At 41.5% G+C, this 22,060-nt stretch overlaps 1 protein-coding gene across 1 annotated transcript in view; it reads right to left on the reverse strand.

Moving 5' to 3' along the window:
- Positions 1 to 2,957: 2,957 nt before the first annotated feature.
- Positions 2,958 to 22,060, reverse strand: part of DHX36 (DEAH-box helicase 36) — a 45,333-nt gene continuing 26,230 nt past the window's right edge. Inside the window, exons 13-25 of the mRNA XM_014573790.2 lie at positions 20,783 to 20,838; positions 20,151 to 20,215; positions 17,512 to 17,655; positions 15,724 to 15,841; positions 14,257 to 14,355; positions 12,618 to 12,791; positions 12,223 to 12,309; positions 10,935 to 11,018; positions 10,731 to 10,830; positions 10,557 to 10,647; positions 7,762 to 7,882; positions 6,004 to 6,156; positions 2,958 to 3,832 (exon numbers count right to left, since the gene is read on the reverse strand). Of these exons, the coding sequence (XP_014429276.2) occupies positions 3,647 to 3,832; positions 6,004 to 6,156; positions 7,762 to 7,882; positions 10,557 to 10,647; positions 10,731 to 10,830; positions 10,935 to 11,018; positions 12,223 to 12,309; positions 12,618 to 12,791; positions 14,257 to 14,355; positions 15,724 to 15,841; positions 17,512 to 17,655; positions 20,151 to 20,215; positions 20,783 to 20,838 (1,478 nt within the window). The 3' untranslated portion in view covers positions 2,958 to 3,646. The remainder of the gene's footprint in view (positions 3,833 to 6,003; positions 6,157 to 7,761; positions 7,883 to 10,556; positions 10,648 to 10,730; positions 10,831 to 10,934; positions 11,019 to 12,222; positions 12,310 to 12,617; positions 12,792 to 14,256; positions 14,356 to 15,723; positions 15,842 to 17,511; positions 17,656 to 20,150; positions 20,216 to 20,782; positions 20,839 to 22,060) is intronic.

A 22,060-nucleotide genomic window follows, 5' to 3' on the forward strand; every position in this document is an offset into this window, starting at 1 on the left:
TCCTGTGCTCTTCCCAATATGCAACGTGTGGGAACAGCACTGGTGAATGAGGAAGTATTACAGATCCTGGTCTCTTACAGCTCTATGATTCTATGATCATCTAGATGAGGGAGGGTGCCTCACGTGGTGGTGAGAATCTCTCCGCGGTGCTGCAGGGAACGGGGATGGAGATTTCTGATGTGGCAAGTATGAAAATGCCCCCCTGTGACGTTTGAAGGATGTGTGGCACCGGTGACCTCAGTGCAGGTGGAGAAGGTGCTGGTGCAAATGTCGGAGAAACAGAACTAGGGCTCATACGCTGATGCCTGTTGGTTTTTGCAGGTGCTTTCCTCGGTGCCAAAAAAGCATCGGTCTCTGGTGCCGGATTGGATTGCCACTTGGGCTCCACAGCCACTGGAGCCGGCGTCGATGTCAGTGCCAAAGCTTTGGAAGATGGGACTGCCGGTGCCAATGTTGATCTTGGTGCCGGGATATCGACACCAAAATGCCGTCTTTCGTTTTTTACATGTGAAAAGGCAGTACTGGACATTCCAGGCTTATCTCCCATGCTCACTCTGCTCAGCAGGACTGGCGGAAGGGAATGTGCCGATGAAGCATGTGTCTTTTTCGCCAGAGTTGACTCTGGAGAGGACGCTCTCCATTTTTGAGTGGTAGTGGTCTGTGTGAGCTGCGGACGCCAAGTCTGATGGCTGGAACACCTTGTCAAACAGAATCATCCGGAGGTACATTTCCCTATTGCACCGGGCTCCTGTTGTTAACTTCAAGAAATGAGGGCATTTCTGAGGCACTTTGCCCAAGCAGTGGATACATGAAGAATGACCATCAGAGGCTGGCATGGGCTCACGACAACTGTTACACTTTTTAAAACCTGGAGAACCCGGCATCATTGATTTGGTCTTAACTCGGTTTGGGGGTTTTTTTTGTTTTGTTTTTTTTGAGGGCTGAAAGGGCCGGTAGCAACAAAGTTTTTTTTTTTCTTTTAGCGAACTGCGAACTATAACTATTAACTATAAACTGTAAATAGGAAACAAACTGACTAATATTAACTACAACAACTCTTTTTTTCTGACTGGAAGAAGTTGAAGAGAGGAGCTCGCTCCATCTGCAACTACGGACAGTGATGAAGGAACTGGAGAGAGCTGGACCACACGCATGTGTAAAATGGCGCAAATGCTGCGAGGCACTGGCCGCGCATGCACGGTCCAGCTGACTACTGCTTCTCAAAACTCTGATCTGCAGCGCTGGGATGAGCCCGACACCTACAGTGGAGTACTCACAGGGACATCACTCAAAGCCGACGACAGAATAGTGGGCTAAATGGACTTTTGGTCTGACCCAGTGTGGCCGTTTTTATGTTTCCTGGATAACCCTAGCAGAACACAACCCAGGATAAGCCGGGAAGGTAGTGCTTTGTTCATGGCCTCAAACAAAAATAGGGAAGATTCAGAAAAATCAACAAGCAGTTTAAAATTTTAAAGTGTGTTTATGGCAGTGTGTTCACTGTCTCAGTGAATAACTGATTAACTGTACAATACATTAAAATGTATACCGCACCAAGTAAAATGAAAAGACAATTTTAATGTAAATCAAATGTAAGGGAACATAGTAATTCAGATATAGAAATAGTTCTACACACAAGTCTTCATAAGCAGGTGGGGTTTTTTGGTCTTTTTTATTTGAAACACAAATAAGTAAAATTCAGAGCTGACTCTTGAAACAGCTGCATCTTACATTCTTAGCTAAGCTAGTGGACCAACCTACAACTGCTTGCAGAATTACTTTAAGTAAATGTATAAGCATTTAATGGGGGGAAGTAATAAGTAAACGTAGTTAATGGGGAAAAATAGGATTTGTGCATTTGATCATAAATACTGAATTTACACACTGTACAATTAATGTGTTTGGAGACTGAGTAGAGGAAGATATTCAGAAAAATACCATGCTGCTCCTTAAACCTTGCAATGAATGTATTAGCTTTTTAACAAGCTTCCAGCTGGCCAGGAACTGAAGATTTTTTTTTCTAAACATAAGGACCACTGAGCTGAAAACCAAATGCCACTGTGCATGAAGGATGAAAAAAAAAAAAAAACAGTGGCCAGACGAATCTACAGTGTACCCATGTTATCCCAAAAAACAAAGCAATTCCTGCTACTCTTAAAAGTAGGATTTAGTGGATATCCAAGCTGGGAGGGAACATGTATGCTTATTTCATCTGGATCTGTAACTTACAATTGTAATGCTGCATTTTTCTAATGGTTAGATGAGTAGAAAACTTCTGACTGCCACTCTTTTCCTTGAAATTTTAATCACCATCACAAGTCTGCAGGGAGAGGCACTTGAGGAGGAGCACCAAGCGATATGAAAGAAGAAGGCTGGCAGGGCATTCTTTGCAGTTCCCGCCTTCCCTTGGTCTGTAGCCCCAGTGTTTCAACATTCAGGGAACACTTCAACCAGCAGCAGGGTGATTTATGAGGTTGAGGCGTGGACGTGGACACTGTTTTTTTTCCATTTTTGAAAGTCTCTCTTGAGTATCTATTGTGCTGAAGTATTGTGGTGAGCTAACTGTTGTAAATGCATATTTTTAAATGGATGCCAGAGCACCCAAAACTTGATATGGGCACTTTTTGAATATAGTGCAAATGAAAGAATAAAGTTTACAATATGTTAGATTTGTTTGCTGATGACAACCATGCAAAAAGCTAGATATCTGTCATGTTAAAGTTAATTCAGATTCTTACATCCCACTAGGTTGTGTAGGATTTGCATTTTTTAAAAATGAATGGAGACTGAAGACAATTACACTATTTTAGGTCAGTTTTCTTCAAAGTAATCCCTAAACCAATGTGAGATACGCTAAATCCCAAATAAGGCAAATGTGCCATCACTTAAGATGTGCATGTATATTTAGGGAGGATTCACAAAAAGAGTTCTAAGTAGAATTAGTAATAGAACAAGTGTAGTTTTAACAAAAATGTTTAATGCAAAATGTTGTATACCTTACATTTACTCCATTTTCTAAATGAAAATTTAGAACATAACTAATTCTGCACATCTTAATCCTCACATTATTTTTGTCTAGCATGAATTAATGTCTTCTTGTGAAATTTTAGTCAATATTGATCACTGGGTACAAAAGCAAAAGTTGCTTTGTCTAGAAATTTGGTGTAGTATATGTTTAAATATGAATATGTTTTTGAATGAGAAATACTGCTTGCTTTGAACTCCTTTGGACAACTACTAGACCTGATTACTGTTCCCCCCAAAAAGCTAATTTGGACTTTTGCACGGATAGCAGGAACATGTGACAAATTATATAATATAAAACTACAATATTTTAGCAGTGCATTTTGAATTTTACCCACCTTTTCCTTGAAAGAGTTACGGTTCTAGAGAAGCTAAGCACAGGCCAGGGACAAAATAAACCACATACACTAATGGATGCCAACAGCATTACACTGTCATATTTTAAAAGCTACATTAAACACTGGATGCCATGCACATACCGCCATTATAAACTACTGAAATTAATTGCTCTTCAATATGAGTGAAATTATTGAGCTGCCCTAAAAAGTCTTTCATCTAGCTAGACAAAAAGCTACAATGTAAAAGAAAAACTTGTGTCATCTTCTCAAACACCAACAAAATGTCAACTGTAGCGTTCATTCTGAAATCGAGGGGCATAGTTTCTAGGATTTTCATTCTCTTGTGTTGTAATTAGGTCTATAATGGCTGTCAGCACTGCAGTGTCCCTGGATTTAGTGTCATTCCAGTCCACAGGGTGTGGGCTTTCAATTTTTTCTTTTAGAAGGTCATCCAATTCTCTTCTTAAATCCTGTGATAAGAAAATGTGTTAGAATAAAACAGATGCAAAAATTATGGTTTAATACTACTTTCCAAGTTACTAAATATCAGATGGACCCTCAATGGTACAAGTATCTTTCATCCTCCTATAAATATCCAACTAATTTCAACATTGTCACTTTAAAAGATGCTTTTTAAAGTAAAGTAAACAGAGTCAGATAGGTGAGGTAATATATTTTATTGGACTAAGTTCTGTTGGTGAAATACCTTTATTTTTGAGCTTACACAGAGCTCAACTTCAAGAAGTGACCTAGAGAAGAGATCTGAGAAAGCTCAAAAGCTTGTCTCTCTTGCACCAATGAAAGCTGGTCCAATAAAAGATATCTTACCTTCTCTAATATCCTGGAACTAACATGGCTACAGCAACACTACATACAACCATTTTAAGTAATTAGCAGTTTGTTCTTAATGGATTACAAAGTGATGTCTCCTCTTTAAAGTAGGGGTGTAAAATCCAAGTTAGAAGGTTAACTGGTTAAACAATATGTTTAACTGGTTAACCGTGGCATGCTGCAGTTGGCCTGAATGGGCTGGAGCACTTCCTCCCTCCCGCCCCTCATGGCTCACCATGGGGGGGCTGGCCCAACCAGGCTATGCTGAGCCTGCTGCACTGTACGTTGGGCAGAGCAGACAAGTAAGCAAGCCCGTAAGCAATTAACCCTTTTCATCCCTACTTTAGAAAAGTACGAACAGATGTACATTTATGAGTATCTTGTTCTACTGGCCTTTAAAGGCCAGTATTTCTATTAATTGCCACTAGGTTAAGAATTCAATCTACTTAATTCTTTTTCTAGTTAGTGTTTGAAAGCTTGTCTCTGTCTCTTCTACTAAAAGAAGTTAGCCCAATGAAAGATATTCTCTTATTCACCTTGTCTCATACTAGGAAGGTAAAAGGTTAACTCGTTATCCATTAAGCATTAGGCTTACCAGAATGCTTATTGGGTAACTGGTTGGATGGCCAACCACGTCAGGCTGGAGCAGCCCTTGCTGCCTCACCTATGTCAGGGTGCCAGAAATATCTTCTCGGAAGAACAAAAGACAATATGGAGAGACTTCTGTACAATCATACAGACACATCTGTATCAAGTCAAAAGTTTTCAGTAACATTAGAAAACATTAATACACCCAAAATGACATTATGTTGCTTAATAAAGGAGCGGCAGACTCTGGCCCCAGCTGGGCTGGGCGAGTAGATGAAGCTGCGGCTGGAGCAGCACAGGCAGGCCGGTAGGCCGACACTGGGCCTGGATGCACTGGAGCGGCCTAGTCGTGCCAGCAGAACTCTGGTCTCGGTTGTGCCAAAGTGGCAGACCCCAGCTGGGCAGACTGGTCCCAGCCTGAGCAGCAAGAACCCCTGCCCAGGCAGGACTCTGGTCCCATCTGTGCTAGACCAGCAGGTAGAGTCCCAGCCAGCCTGAGTTGGCCTGGGCAGAGGGAAAGATCCCAGCTCTGGCTACTGTCCTAACAGTTAACTGGTTAAATGGCAATATTGTAATCATTTAACCAGTTAACAATTTTCATCCCTCTCTCATACTTTGGGACCAGAGCTACAACACTGCAAAAATCTCATTTTGACTGCCATCAACGTGCATCTTACTCTGAGTCACAGACAATTTTGAGAGAGAGAGATAAGTGGGTAAAGCAATATCCCTCTGTTGGTGGAGACAGTCACCATTGACAACCACTAGAACAAGACAGTTACGAATTCAATTACCAGTTTTTAAACGGAAGAAACACAATACTGACCTAAATTTTGGGGGAGGCGTATGGGAGAGAGAGAGAATCTGATTTTTAAAGTCAAATATATAAGGACATACCTGATAAGAGTTTAGCCACTTTTTGCATATTCACATTTTTAAATCTAGCTTTTATAGAAGAGTAGTTCTTTGGTTCTAAAAATCTCTTGTGTAAACATGCATTGAAAGAATTACCACAAAGCCTTGTTTTTTTTTTTTTTTAAATGTCAAATTAAAAAAAGAACTAGTTAGATGGCCGTTAAAAAACCTGATTAACACCATATGCTGATTTATAAATACGTATATGAATCTTATTTGAAGGGTCCTTTCATCAAAGTAAGTTATTTTTATTACTTTTGCTATTGCTGTGAAAAGCTGCATAAAACAAAGGCAAATGGACTATCACCTTAACTAGATTTCCTATCCTTGCTGGAGACTCAAAGACAATCCACTCATCCACTGCTATGGTATCCTGATCTTTATCCTTCTGGATGGAAATATCTCCTCCAAAGAACAAAAGACAATATGGAGAGACTTCTGTGCAATCATACAGGTAAATCTGTAACAAGTCAGAAGTATTCAGTAACACTAGAAAATATATTAATATATCCAAAATGACATTATGTTGCTTAATATAAATTTTTAAAAAATCATTTAAGATGGTTTAAAGTAATTTCTGAATCAATAAAACAACTTAATTTTGATCCTGCAGTAAACCACTCAGTTCAAAACATTGCTATAGATAAGCAGGGCTCGACAAACCGCTGAATCTACTCGCCCGTGGCGAGTAGATTTCAGCCGGTTGCTCCGAGCGCCCCATTAATCGGCACTTCGCGCATGTACAGTGGCAGTCTGGCACATGCGCAGTGTGGGGCTGGCGAGTGGCTCTCGCCGGGGTTTGTCAAGCCCTGTATATAAGCATATTTTTATTAACCTGAAGGATAAAGAAGTGTTTATTAATGCTGACATTTTTTTCCTTAACACAATGTTTTGGTGAAGTTAAATTATTTATCCTCCTAGTTAAGGTATTTGCATGGCAGCCCCATTTAGAGGAAAAAAAACTCCCAAATTTTTCCTTTTCAAATGTTCTTAATGCAGTCTGGGACTCAGTATGAGTCGGGACTGCTCATGATTGAAGGAACAATCATGTTATGAGCAGCTGTTTTATCGTTAGACTTATCCAAAGGTATCAGTACATAATGCACTACCTTTTAGCTGCAATGTGCTGAACCAAAGTCTCTACCCCAGGGAAATAATCTGCAAGCATGCAAGCTCAAAAGAGTACCATACAATAGTGGCCATATTATAGGCAAAATTCTACATGGCAAAAGCAGGGCCTTTGAAATTTCCCTCAAACTTCAAGAAGTAAACAGATGGAATTTGATAAATATTAAGTTTAAGACTGTTCCAGAAGAACAGGATGGCATAAGAGGCACTAATTCTAATGTGGGTAAAGAGGGCCTGGTGGACTGCCAAAAATAGAAATATGGGCAGACCAAAAGGAACATGAAGGAGTGCAGAAAAAGATGTGGGAAAAGGTGCAGTAGGAATTGGAAATTTAGAAACTGGAGGGAAGCTAAAGACACAGGTGGTGATTTTGTCACACCACCAGGAAAGGGCATCTTGGCAGCTGAGTTTTGGAGTGAGATAAGAGATGGGCACAGAGGAAAGTACTAAAAGCAGAAATAGTCAACAGGGTGAGGTTTTCAGTAGTCAAACCAATCATCACCTCTGGATTCACATTAGCTACCAAGCTTCCTGAAGATTATGGGGGTTTATCTTGTGCAAGTTCATGATGGGTAGTAACTGCAGCTAATAAGGCTGTCTAGAGTGCAGATTAAAAAATAGTATCCTATGTTTTCAAAACAGAAGTGAGCTACCATCCAGTATGATGCCAAATATTAAATCCTTTCATACTGAAACACTAAGTATCTTAAATATTTTAAAGACAGTGTTTTCATAGCCAAGGTAGTAAGCAGTTGCAATTAATGAGCTATTTATATACACTTCTAAAATGCAAAATCAAGTCAATATTAACACGTTTTCTGTCTACTTTATGATGTCAAATATTCAGTTGTACCAAATGCAACATGCAGCTTTATGTTTTTAAAAGTTAACTTATGTAGTGTCAAAAATATTCAGAAAAGAGTAAGTGTTCACTTACACTGCTGGTTCTCATCTTCAAATGATACACGAGCCAGTTATAATGGAATTCTGTCTCTTCCACATTAACAGATTTAGGATGAATGTTAACTGTTCCATCTGTCTTGGTGCAAACTTTCACCCTTTAAAAAAATTTTCACCACAGAGTAAATAAATTCAATATAAATTTTTTATATCAATATTTTAATAAAAAAATTGATAGCCTTTTCATAAAATTCTGCACTATATTGTTCTAAATTTCTAAAAGTAAACTGACATTCAAAACCAGTTTTTACCTCTTCCCATAATGTTTCAACCGGTTAAGATACATATCAGAGGTTAAGTTGTCCCTTGTTAGTGAAGCCCGAATATGGCATCCAGTTTTTAGGCATATCTATCTAACCACTATTTCTTTCAAACATGGAAATATGAAATTTTCACCTTTTCACTTATGAGTTTACTTGTGAATTTGGTGTACTATGAAGATTGCCAAAAAATTCCTGGAAAATATACAAGTCGCCTCCATATGTGAGCTCCCTCTAAGAGGTACTTGAAATTCATAAAGCATAGGCATATAGAACAAAATTTTATTTTCAATCATATTTAGCCCAGTACTCACTAAATTAAATCCCATTTTTTAAAGCTAAGTCTCCAAGGGAACAGGATGAAGAAAACTGCAAGATGAACATTGGGGATGTAAACTACTAGTCGAGTCACTGCTTGACTTCTTGCCCCTCACCCACTTTGCTGCCTCTTTATCAGAAGCATCAAAAGGGGGGAGAAGGTGGTGTTGGGGGGAGCCAGCTTAAAAGCCGGTTCCCCCCAGCACTGTCTCTACGGTGGGGCAAGAGGGGTGGGAGGGCAGGAAGGCAGAGGGGCAGCAGTCCGGGATGTAGCACGAGCTGGGACTGAGCAGTCCTGACCTATGCCGAGTCCCAGACCGCTGCACCTCTCCCTTTTAAATGTATACGATCGGTCATTTACGCTTCTTAACATCCTGAATGCACATTGTATAGTTATTTTCTGCTTTCTGGAAATCATTAGTATAGTTTCCAGAACTGAGTACATATACTTCAGGGCAGGGACTCACCAAGTGCTAACTTAAAAAACAACAAATAGTCTGGTAGACTATTTGTTGTTTTTTAAGTTTATCCTGTACAGATTAAGGGTACGTCTAGACTACATGCCTCTGTCGCCAGAGGCATGTAGATTAGGCTACCAGACATAGTAAAATGAAGCGGCGATTTAAATAATCACCGCTTCATTTAAATTTACATGGCTGCCGCGCTGAGCCGACAAACAGCTGATCAGGTATACCTGGGTGGTCGACAAATACCTTTGATGTCGCCACCCGCACGTCCAGACTATCGTGCTGAGCCGACAAACAGCTGATCATCGACAGAGGCATGTAGTCTAGATGTACCCTAACTCTGTTACCCCCTGAAGCTTCTCCAAATACTGTTCATAAACCCTTGGTCCAAAATGGGGCAGATTTAGTAAGAGAGGCAGTCCATAGGAGATCCTCTTGAGGAGAGATCAGTAGGAAAAAACAATTGGTTTAGGCAGCACTAGAAACCTGTAACTGGGCCAGCGTTGCTCATTTACACTCACATAGCTTCCCCTAGTGGCAGAAATGCAGTGGTTCACCATCCTATTGAGTTGAATGTTTTCTGTAGCTTCCTCAATCTTATGATTGGCTTATCTTTAGTTTTGACTTTAAAAAATGGTGAGGTGGGCAACTCCCCATCACTAAAGCTGATCTTCAGCACCTTATCAAGTCAACAAGAACTGGGTCTTCATCAAAATGGAATGTTAATCAAAGATGTTAATATGAAAAAAATGTAGACAGAAGAGGTAAGCATGTGGACCAGTGCTGAGGTGGTCTCTCTCTAACCACTGAAGAAGGAAAAGGATGTCATGTCAAATGACATTGGACAGAAAAAATGATAGTGTGATTCTTTGATGGTCACAATGTTGACATATTTCTGACATTACAGTACATATTTATACAATGTTGTCAAGCCATCATTTTAATGATGCATTTGTAACTGTAAGGTTCAGTATTTCTGATTTACATTAAGTGCATAGTTCACATAAATTAATCCACATATATAATTAGTTACACAGAAGATTGTTAAGTAGTAACTTTGAAGTACTTAGAAACACCTAAAAACTACCTAGTCATAGGACTCTACCAAATTCACAGTCCATTTTAGTCAATGTTATAGGCAGGGCTCGCCGAACCGCGGCGAGCCCCGCTCGCCAGCCTCGCTGTCCAGCGATCTGCGCATGCGCAGATCATTCTGAGCATGCGCAGATTGCCTGAACCTGGCTCTTCCAGGTTGCCATGGGCGAGTAGATTGCATTATTTGTCAAGCCCTGGTCACGGGATTTAAAAAATAATACATTTCATGATTCCAGCTATTTAAATCTGAAAGTTCATGGTGTTGTATTTGCAGGGGTCCTGATGCAAAAAGAAGTTGTAAGGGGCTGCAAGGTTATTTTAGGAGAGATTGCTACCCTTACATCTGCATTGCTGTTGGAGGGATGCTGCCTTCAGACAGTGTGCCCGGCCAATAGCTGCCACTTTCTGACTGCCCAACTCTTAAGGCAGCGCAGAAGTAAGGTTGGCAATACCGCCATCTCCCTGAAATAACTTTGCAACCCCTCTACAATTCCCTTATCCTAGTCTCCCCAAGAAATCTATAGTATAAAGGAACATATGATCTATGATGAATTTTCCATGACCTTGAATATGGTCGGGGCCCCATCTATGCATCAAAAAATGTCAATACAAACATGAGATAAAAGCCTTACATTTTTCTCTTTTTGCTAAAGCTTGCACGGATCTTTGCTACTTTTGGATATAAGCCAGCACAGATGACTGCTTTGAGTAACTTCTCATTATCTGTAGAAGATAACCAAGTAAGTAATGCATTTTACAAACCATGAATTAGACTATCAAATATCATGTCTTTTCCCACTGTTTACCTGAGTTGGTATTAGATTTGGGATCTCGGGGGTTTCTACTACTCACAAATCCAGCCGCAAGGAGATGTTCAGCAAACTGGCCTTTCATGTTAAGCAGCATCTATGGTACAATATCAGGGTACAATGGAACAATGTTCTGTCAGACATACTAATTTTTTCCACAAGTAAATATTTCCTGGCACAACACACTACTTAGATGATTACCTGAAGTGTATTTGAAGAAAGAAAATACTCCCAGCAATAATCCTTTTCACTTCTGAAACCACGTCGCCGGACCTCCTCCCAGCCCTGAAAATACAAAGTATTTTCGGCTACAGGCCAAAAGGATACATATTTACTAATACCCATATATTTTAAAAAACAGGAGATGGCAAAAAGTATAGTTCTACTTTTTCTCAAGAGATCAGAAATGCACCTTTTTATCTTTGATTTTCATGTCATGCAAAATAATCTGCCAGGTGAAAGTAATAAGTCAAGGATCTCAATCTCATGGCCTATGAGACATCCCTGGCTGGAACAATTTCACAATCTGGTCTGGGACTGGGCCCTGTCTGTTACTGGCCTCCAAACCCAGTCCCTGTCCACCCACTGCTTCCCCATAGCATCTCACCCTCAAGGATGTGACTTCAAGGATCACTGTGGAGGCCTAGCACTGTGCAGCAGAGGTTGTCAGGGCCTCCCCGCACTCCATGCAGTAGCAGGAGTATGCTGGGTGAGTGCACTTGTTCCACTGCATTCTGCTTCCCCGCAGCTTCTGCCACTGTAGAGGGTGCAGGGATTGTGATTGTTGCCAGCATGCATCACTAGCCACGCCCCCACGATGATCCCCAAAGCTGCGTCCTGGGGGACAGGGTGCCATTGGGTGAGGGGAGAGGGCAGGGTCAGACATGGTGGGAAGGGGCAGAGCTTGGGGCCAGTAACTGATAGTCCCCCTCAAAAAGTCCCAGGCCAGTTCTTGATGATAATAGCAGTAGCCTGGAGTTAATAGTGCAACAGGGTTTATTGGTCAAGTATTTCCTCAGTTCTCACTGACACATGGGTAAAGCTAAAGAAAGAATCTCCCCAAGACTGGTGCAGCCAGTCCTGTTCCCCGTAGAGCCTGAGAAAAATTATTGACTTGCTTGATTTTTAAAAGTGAATGTGACTAAAACTAAAAAGAAAAATGGTTGATATCCATATATTAAATACAAAGCTTTTTATATTTAATAGCTATCTAGACACCAGCAATATAGCTATGAAATTAGCTTTTCTCACTACTCCCTCCCTAATTCTACTAACAGGGAATTAAGTTATTAACTACAACTACAATCACCTCAGAAATAAGTTTCTGAAACTCTAGAAGGGTAAACACGGTGTTCTGTTGTGTGAAGAGGTGATAAACAAATATTCAGAGCACAAGGGGATGATATTTGATTTTGAATCAAGTATTTAGTTTCAAGGATTCTTCAGTTAAACTGAAAGACAACTGAACATTTAGTTAAAATAGACTTACTGCAAAAGCATTCACAACTGTTAGATGGTCGCTTTTAGTATTCTTTGATAATTCTTTTCTTCTTGCATCTGCTACTTTCTCTTTGCCCTTTCAAGAGAAAATAATTAGAACATACCAAACATCCATGACGCTGTCAAATTATTTTTCTCACAATTTTCTTTTTTTTTTTAAATAAGGATAAATGTGGCAGTACTCTATACATGCAAATTAAAACTACCTCCAACAGGCAATAACAATTTTCTATTGTGACAGATCGGCAGATCACACCTATGCAAAACAAATTTAGATTGAAGTTTAAGCTGAAGTATTTATATTGCCTCTTACTAATATCCTGCCAAGTTTTAAAATGTAAAGAATTTGTTCTGATTTGTAATTCTCTTTTTTATATACTTTACCAGTGGAATAACAAAGGGGTCCTTGAAGCTGAGGCTGGCTGCAATTGTGAGTACTGGATCTAAGCAACAGAATAAAGCTCCAAAGAGGATCATTTTTCCAATATGTGGCTCAACTGGCAATCGTGCCAAGTGGACACCTAGTGGAGTCAGTTCTTCTTGTCTATCCAAAGCATTCTGTTAGAAAAAGAAGCATACACTTCTTGAATTTGGGGGTAGGAGAAAATGTTTTTGAAAAACGTGTCTAGTGGAGAAGGGTGAAACATGACAGATAAAGAAGCCATCAAACTTGATTTTTTTTTTAGTTTCATTTATACATTATGCAATATAGAACATGGGGAGCTAGAAAGTCTTTAAGAAGGCTACTTAAACAGTACCCATTCTTAAGTAGGCTGTAAAAAGTTTTAGTATTAGTAAAAGTTTATTGGACAAAGTACTTTTTTAGTATGTTGAAGGCATTATCTTAGATGGAAAAGAGTAAAAAATGGATTTGAAGACACTTTATGGTGCCCTGTTCTCAAAGCCTTCCTGTTTTTTTCCCCCTCCATTTGTTACCATTCCTACATTTTTCCCCTTCTGTTCAGAGTTCTGTTTACTCCCCTTTTTACTATTAACATTCTCTTCCATGCCCCTACCAATTATGCTGCCACATTTTTCCTTCTAGCTAAAATTGTTCAGGATCCTTCCAGCTAGGGCTATTAAATGGCATTTAATCACCTAATCAACTAGTTGATGGAATTTCCATCTATTAGTCGGTTAGTTGCTGGAGGAGTGGTGGAACTGCAGAGGATTAGCTCTCAGCCCTGCTTATCGGATAGTCATCTAGTCACTTACATCCCTACTTCCAGCCTGCGAATAAGGTTATGGAACTGTCTGTTTCAATTGATATGGGCAGATAACAAAAAGTATCAACTGAAAAATCAGTAGTCAAATATCACTAAACCCCATTATCTGAAAAAAACAAACCCTCAGCTATATCTGACAACTGATTGCCACTTTATAGTGAATTTTCTATCTTCCGTTGTTCATTTTGGCCTCAATCCACACTTATGCCTGTGATCCTCTTGCTGTTCATGTGGCAGTTCGCAATTAGATTCCTTCTCCCAATTACTTTATTTTCCATGGAAAAATTTCAAACACTTCATTGATCTGGCTAGGCTGGGAATCTTAAGTAGACATAAGCAGATGGGCACAGTTTCCAAGCAGCAGAGACAGGGGGAATTAAAGCTCAGCTGGAAAACCTCAAGAAAAGATTGTATACATTTGAATAGTTTAAAAAGGCAAATTCCTTAAGAGTGTCTTTATCTGGCACAAGAGATGTTTACAATATTTAAAATAAAAATTATATCCTCTGTGTGTACACCTCAGTCACACAGGATCCTAGAAGGTAAGACACTGGTATAAGAGAAGGTATAGTTTCTCCCATGAAGTAATTTACTGCGTGGATGCATAGAGAGCCACTAGAAGTGGTGTGGCTCCAATAATCTAAAATGCATATAATCAAGGTCTAAATTATCTTATAGTAAGATAACTCAGCAATATTACTCAGTATTGATAGAACTACAGAATTCACTCCTAAAGTAAGTCAACACGTGGAACTTGACTATAACATGCTCAAGCACATGTGTACATATCAATTTACCAGTTCCTTTAGATGATTTATGGACAACATCACAGCTTCACGAGATGGTGGATCCATTAGCCTACTCAGAAAAGAAGCAATTCCACCAAGCTTTAGAATCTGAAATAAAAGAGATGTAAGTTCTGATAGATATGATTATGAGCGTACATTATGCTTTATAATGGATTCAGTAAACATTTGCAGACCTCTGAGCTGATACTCTCTAATTTGCAAAACTGCTAATACATCAGAACTCTTAAATTTGAATTTCACTTAGATTTATCAAGTGTTTCTTTGTTTTCCTACAATCAGTTACATTCTGATAAAAATGAAAAGATATTAGAGCAGTGAAGTTTATGTTTAGGGTTCCACTACTCATTGCAGAAGTACATGTGCAGTACTTGTGTCAGCAGCTATTACAAGTTATGAACTTCATAGTTTAAATTAACACCAGGACTTTACATCTGAAGATGTGTGAATGATGGCAAATAGTTCAGCCAATTTCCAGGAGAACTGCTTTGTCAAAACTACTAAAACATACTCAAAAGTAATGACACAAGGCAGCAAGCAGTGAAATCAGTAATCTTTATTGTTTTTTAGTAAATTAATGAGACGCCTATTTGTGAGGTGCTGTGTTTCATGACCAGCTCGTGAACAGAAAGACAAAAAATTCTCTGGTTAGTGAGCAAATGAATTTAGGGAAACAGCATAATTTAAATTCACTTTAGACTGTTGTTTATTTAATATTAAGCCAGATATTAAGGAGACTTACTACAGGCTGGACCTCTCTGGTCCAGCACCCTCAGGACCTCACCAGTCCCACATAAGGGATTTTGCCATACCAAGGGAGGTCATTTCTGGACCCTGCCACTGCCAGTCCCCCTGCCTGGCCTGCTGGCCTTCTAGCTGGCTCCTCATCTTCTCCTGGCCCCACTGGCCTGCTGACCCTGCTGGGCAGGCGTGCATGCTGCACTAGGGACCCGGGTCCTGCTGAGCAGCCACACGTGCCATGCTAGGAACCCAGGTCCCTCCGGGAAGCTGCATGCCACATATCCCTGCCCCACCGAACTACTATGGCTCCCACCCACGCAAGTGTCTCCTAACTTTGCTGGGCAGACCTGCTGCCACACGCTGACGGCAGGCTCACTGCTGGCAGCCTACTGTCCTGCCAGCCACACAGGGATCCTTGCCACTGGCCCTCCACTGGGACTTTATGATCCTGCAACATGTGCCGGACCATGTATGTTGCCAGACCAGAGAATCCCGGTTAAGAGAGTTTCAACCTGTACAAATGTACTTAAAAATTTGGTCTGTCAAATAGTCTGTCAAAACAATCATTGTAATCTGTCATGACAAGTTATGCTTAGGAACAAATGCAGGCTCAGAGTAAGTTTTTGAACACTGTATCTAATACTAAACCCTGCACTCTCTTATTGGAATGGAAATTTTCTAATATAGTACAACAGCTATCCCTAAACAGATAATTACCTTGATTTGTAAACAAAGTTCCTCCAAAGGTGTCCTCAAGATTTCTGGCAATTGATAATCATCTAGTAGACTGGCACGTAAACCATTGTATAGATGATAACAGTGACCCGGCTGGACTCTAATATTCAAAATGTGCAAAAAATATTTTGTTTTTCAACAGTACTTAAAAGTACACTGACAGCTTTTCCCAAACATTCAAAAATGAATAGAACATAAGTAGCATAACACAAACATTTCCAAAATTCATAATATATATCAAAGCACTTCTAGACATTAAAATAAAGTTATACAAATTAAAAGGTGTATTCAAATAGGAGGAAAAAAAGTAAATTCAAAACTCTGAAGTACAGTGAAGAACCAGTAAGGTAGAAGCCTACAAGAGAGATGTTTTAGATGGCAGAAGTACTAGAGAACAATGAACAGATGACAGCAACATTTCATGAAGGAGCAGTGAAAAGATTGGAGGGGGAGCATAGACAAGATCTATGAGCTAGACTACAAGCGCTCCATGTAGTGTTTCAAAAGGAAAGTACTTTTAAAATTTCCAGTTTTTTGCTTCTATATACCTCATTATCCCAAGGCGAAAAGATGAAGAGGTAACATAAGACTATAAGTTGAACCTCCCAGATCTGGGACTCTCTGGTTTGGCAACATCTGTGATCCGGCAGGATCATGAATGTTGCTGGACCAAAAAGCCTCGGAGGCCAGGAATGGTAGCCAGTAAGGAGAAGGCAGGGCTGGAGAGCTCTGGCTGGGCTAGCAACTGCTGGTCCAAGCAGTGGCTGGGGAGCCCTGGCTGGAGAACCCCCAGCATCAGAGGAGCCAGGCAATGAAGGGAGAGCCCCTGCCCTGGCCAGGGAACCCCCAGAGGCAGCACGTCAAGTGGCCCCAGGAACCCCCCAGCAAAAAACAGGACTGGCTCTGGCAGTGGAGCCGATGGTAACAAGGCGGCCCTAGCCCTGGGTACCCCTGGCAGCAGTGGGGCCATCTCCTGCAGCAGGGCTGGTGGCAGCCAGGAGGCTTCAAGCGAGGAACCCCAGGAAACCCATGGCGGCAGTGGGCCAGGGTGGCTGGGCAGCCCTGGCCCAGGAACCTCCCAGTGGCAGCGGGGCAGGGGAATTCCCTGGTGACAACGGGACGGGGTTGGCCAGGTGTCCCTGACTAGAGAATCTACTGTGGAGCCCAGCAGTGGCAGGGGAGCCTTGGCTGGGGAACTCCCAGTGGCAGCAGGGCCAGCAGCATCTGAATGGGGCTGGTGATGGCCTGGTGGCCAGCAGGGGAACCCTGGGGAAACCCCAATGGCCAGAACCCTGGGGAACTCTTGTGGCAGTGAGCCAGCAGCAGGGTGGGAGACCCAGCCTTGGGAGCCCCAAGAAGAGGAGCCTGGGAGTGCGGCAGCCACCAGGGGAACACTGACCTCCCCTGGTCAGTAGCAAACTCCCTTGTTCAAGACTGCTCAGGTTCCAAGAGTGCCAGACCAGGAAGGTCCAACCAGTATTAATATAATGGAGTTTAAAAAAATAAATCCATACTAATACTAGAAATATTCAAAAGCCAATCAAATTAAATTAGAACTCATTCCCAGAACTATGCCAAAGTCATTCCATCAGTAAAAAAGAGAAAGTCATACTGCAGAATGGAAAGTGAAAAACAGAATAGAAAGCACTTGAAAGTGTCTTAAAGTACACGACTGTAATTGATTAGACCAACTTTCAATGTAAACACATTTGTTTCCCTTTTTGAGTTTTTCGCCACAAATGTTCTGATTTTGATAGCCATTGCTCTTACCTTCCTGCTCGACCTTTCCTTTGTTTGGCATTTGCTTTACTAACCCATTCTGCTGCCATTGTGCTAATGTTGTTCTGTGTATCAAAGTGAGTCTCTTTTATTTTGCCTCCATCTATTACGTACACCACATCATCGATGGTAATGCTGTCAAAATAAGTAGTTTTCTTATCTTTACAGTATGCTTAGAAAAAAAATCAGTCTACCGAGTGCAGGATTATTTAATATTTAATTATTAGTGCTGTACTAATTTCAAATATGAATACACTACATTTTCAAACTTCATTGGTATCATTTTAAGTGCTCTGCAAATACAACAAATTAAACTTACTTGTTGCATGTCAAGAGACTAGAGGGACAAACCTGCATATATTTTAGAAACATTCATTTCACATTTCTCTAAAGTAAGGCCAGCCAACTCTTGTTCTGCTGAAGCACTCCAGCAAGTGTTGTTATGTTGTTATAATGACTGCCCTGTACCTGTAAGGCAGGGAGAGGGGTTTGGCTCCCATGGCTGAATGAAGAGTACAGTGCTTTATGGCTGGGAGAGGAGCGAGAGATGAGAACTGCTCCAGAAAGTGGCAATGGGCTACTGATTCATCACTTGAGAAGGCAGGGTTTAAAAAGACACAGCTCAAGGTGGGGGAGACTTCATTTTACACATATCAAGGCAGAGGCAGGACCACCCTACCTCCCCCTTTTTAGGTGGTAAAATACCTGCTGTGGGCATTGTGCTTCCTATCTCTTTTTAGGGGAACCGGGAAGACATTTTTCCTTTACCACCATATTGGCATGGCTGCAGTTAAGGTTTCTTTTGCCTTCTCCACAGCCAGTTTCAGGTAGGGCTTTGTTCATGCATTGCATGATGTACGGTAGGCATATGTCACAACTCGCTATTTAAATGTAAGGCAGATGTCCAGTGCAGGTACTGCACAGAAAAAGTATACAGTGACTGGATAAATGTCTTGTAAAAGGCCTTAAGAAAGGTGTTCGTTAAAGGAATGAACAAGAGGCGGTTTCAGATGCCTACATCGGTATGGCAGGGAGCCTGTCCTGTTCCCTGATTCTTCCAGTCCAACTCCTCCTACGAGGCAAGGGTGGATGGTAAGGTCCCAGGTGGATGTGTGCTGGAGGGCTTGAGATGGAAGAAGAGGGGGAGCAGGTAGAAGTCCCTCACTCTGGGTACTGACAGGTCCCAGCAATGGATTTGCTGGAGGGACAGGAATGGAAAAGAGCTGGTAAAAGCCCCCAGATAATTATGGAATAATCATGGGGGTTACCTGCACTGTACACTTACCTGCTGGATAGTCCCAGACATCTAATAATAAAGTTGTGGCCTGAATAAACCCATGTCAATAACGCCTGCCCTTCTATCAGTATGGCCAGATAATAATACTTGGTATCACTCACTAGGAGGTATCACATTACCATAGAGTCACTCTAAAAGGGACAGATAAGTGGAAGGTTGTGTGTTTTTTTTACAAAACACAGTAAGATTAATTCTCCAAAACCATGCCATATGCTAAAAGACTTTCCAAAGCTTTGCAATGAACTGAAATCAGCAGTTACTTGAACCCCTGTAGATAATATCCATGCTTCAGTGAAATTCATAGCTGGAATGATCTGCCATAGTTTACATTACTTGTAAGAAAATATGGATATTTACAGAAGTGTGCTCTGGATTTAAATAACTACAGATCGTAATGTATAGAACTGTCAAGAAGGTAATGGACAGAATTTAGAAAATGTAAGCATGGTGAAGAAGGGGCTAACGTACAACAGTGTAATTTATATGAAAAGTTTGACCAGTTCTTTTAAGGAATGATTTGAGAACCTAATGATGGCATTATAGAATCTCATGTTTATTTTCTTTGCTTCCATACTTTCTCAGTTTACAAGTGACAAGGTTGCACTTGTGGGACGAAACCACACAACCCCCACCTTCCCGGAGCACCAGGGTAGGGGGAAGGAGTAGGCCATGTGGCTCCTGCCTCTGCGGTCCTGAGCACCAGGGAGGGAGGCCAGAGGAGCTGCTTGGAGCTAAATACAGGTAGGGGGTGAGGCAACACCAATGACATGATGATCTCACACTGTCGTCCCGTAGAAAATTTTTTTAATTTATATATATAATAAATAAATAAAAATTAAAAAAAAGATGATTTAACTGCCAGCTCTGCGAACTGAACATTGGATCTTACAGTCAAGTCTTGTATTTTCTTAATCATGAACTAACAATATTCTGCAGTGGAATACAGTTGACAGTCATTGATAAGCAATGCCAAAAGGAGCCCAACCAGGCCCTAGAGTGGTAGCAGGATTTGAATAAAATGACAGAAAGCTATTCAGGAACAATAAATAGCTCAGATTAATAACGCAACTGTTCACTGAGTCACTATATATTACACAGACCAATCAGCTTCTAGCAAAAAGGCCTGAAGATTTAATCAATGTAGTGTACCATATTTATAAAGAAAATGTTTTTATTCATTGTACCATCTATTTATGAATAACCAAATGCATTTTTGTAAGAAATATTTAACAGATTTACACTTTTACTATGTTATGATTTAACATTATTTTGCAAGAATTGTGTTATTTGATTAAAATGTGGCTACCTAAGTAGAAATAAAACTATGTTTTACCTAGTCTCTGCAATATTGGTAGCAATTATAATTTTCCGTACTCCAGGAGGGGTCTTTTTAAAAACCTGAAAAGATACATAATTAACAAAAATAAAACAGGCTATTTATCAAAACCAGACAAAGCACAAAGTCACCTGGCAGTTCACTTGTCTTCATACCTACTTTCCAGCAACTACTTTCATGCCATTTGCTTACTTGAAAATTGTGTGTGAAAGTATCTAAGTCAAATATTTATAGGGATGCTACTCTGAGAACTTCAATAGTTTATATATATTTCCAATATAGTCAAACACAAGTATGGTATGGTGATGAAAATCTTCAATAAGTATTTTTTACACACATGTGCAACGAATACTACCATAATCAACACCATGTTCAAAGGTACCTGCAGGAGTGCCATCTGGACAGACGGGCACTATAAAATGCAAATGGACTATTTACTACAAGCTAAAGAGAGATTTAACATTAACATAACTTTATTTTTAAATTATGCATAGGCTACACTGGAAAAATTAAACCATAGCAAAACAATTTTATCCTCAAAATCTATGTTTAGAAAATGTCACTTAAAACAAGAGACTTTACTATATTTTACAATAAGAGTGAAGAATATTGTAAGTAATGAAACATACCTGTGTCTGGTTAACAGTAGGCATGAGTGAATGCAGAGGTATAATAATGAACCTATCTGAAAAGTAAAACAGTAAACAATGTTATGGCATGGAAAATTCAATGCTGCACAGCAAAACTAAAACTGGACACAAAGGCTAAAAAAGGAGATGTATGTAAATTAATGTCTCACATTTGTAGTCACCTTTCTTCAAAGAGAGACATATGTACTTTCTAGTACTTTGGTAATACAGGCAGTCCTCGGGTTACGTACAAGATAGGGACTGTAGGTTTGTTCTTAAGTTGAATCTGTATGTAAGTCGGAACTGGCGTCCAGATTCAGCAGCTGCTGAAACTGACCGCCAGTTCTGACTTACATACAGATTCAACTTAAGAACCCCAAGTCCCCAAGTCAGCTGCTGCTGAAACTGATCAGCGGCTGATTCCAGGAAGCCCGGGACAGAGCAACTGTGCCTCGGGCTTCCTGTAGTCAGCGCTGGTCAGTTTCAGCAGCGGCTGACTTGGGGACACCTGGGGCAGAGCAGCTGGGGTGCTGCTGGGTTGCTCCAGTAGCGCCGCTCCTCAGCGCTACTGGACCAACCCAGCAGCACCCCAGCTGCTCTGCCCCAGACGTCCTGATTCAGCCGCTGCTGAAACTGACCAGCAGCGGCTGAATCAGGACGCCTGGGGCAGAGCAGCTGGGGTGCTGCCGGGTTGGTCCAGTAGTGCCCAGAGCGGCGCTGCAGGACCAACCGGCAGCGCCCCAGCCGCTCTGCCCCAGGGTCCACAACAAAAGCCTGGTCTGCTGGGGAGGGGAGGGGGACACTAGCTGCGCCCCCCGCCCCCCCGCACACCAGGGACACGGGGAGCAAAGCCGCAGCAGCGGGGTGCCGCGCCTCTGAGGCTTTGCTCTGACGTGGGACCCGCCGCCGCTGCGGCTTTGCTCCCGGTGTCCCTGGTCTGCTGGGGACCGTCCCCAGCAGACCAGAGGCACCGGGAGCAAAGCCGCAGCCGCGGCGGGTTCCCGCGCTTCTGAGGCTTTGCTCTGGTAAAGCCTCAGAAGCGCGGGAACCCGCCGTGGCTGCGGCTTTGCTCCCGGTGCCCCTGGTCTGCTGGATATGCTCCCCAGCAGACCAGGCGCACCGGGAGCAGCTTTTCTCGCCCCGGAGGTCGAGGTGGCGGACCGCTGCCTGCGAGCTCCGGGGCGAGAAAGCCCCGTTCGTAAGTGCGGATCCGACATAAGTCGGATCCGCGTAAGTCGGGGACTGCCTGTATATCATCAATATGCCTAAGTTAATGTA

This window comes from Pelodiscus sinensis, chromosome 10 (assembly GCF_049634645.1).
Source record: "Pelodiscus sinensis isolate JC-2024 chromosome 10, ASM4963464v1, whole genome shotgun sequence".
NCBI classification, from domain to species: domain Eukaryota; kingdom Metazoa; phylum Chordata; order Testudines; family Trionychidae; genus Pelodiscus; species Pelodiscus sinensis.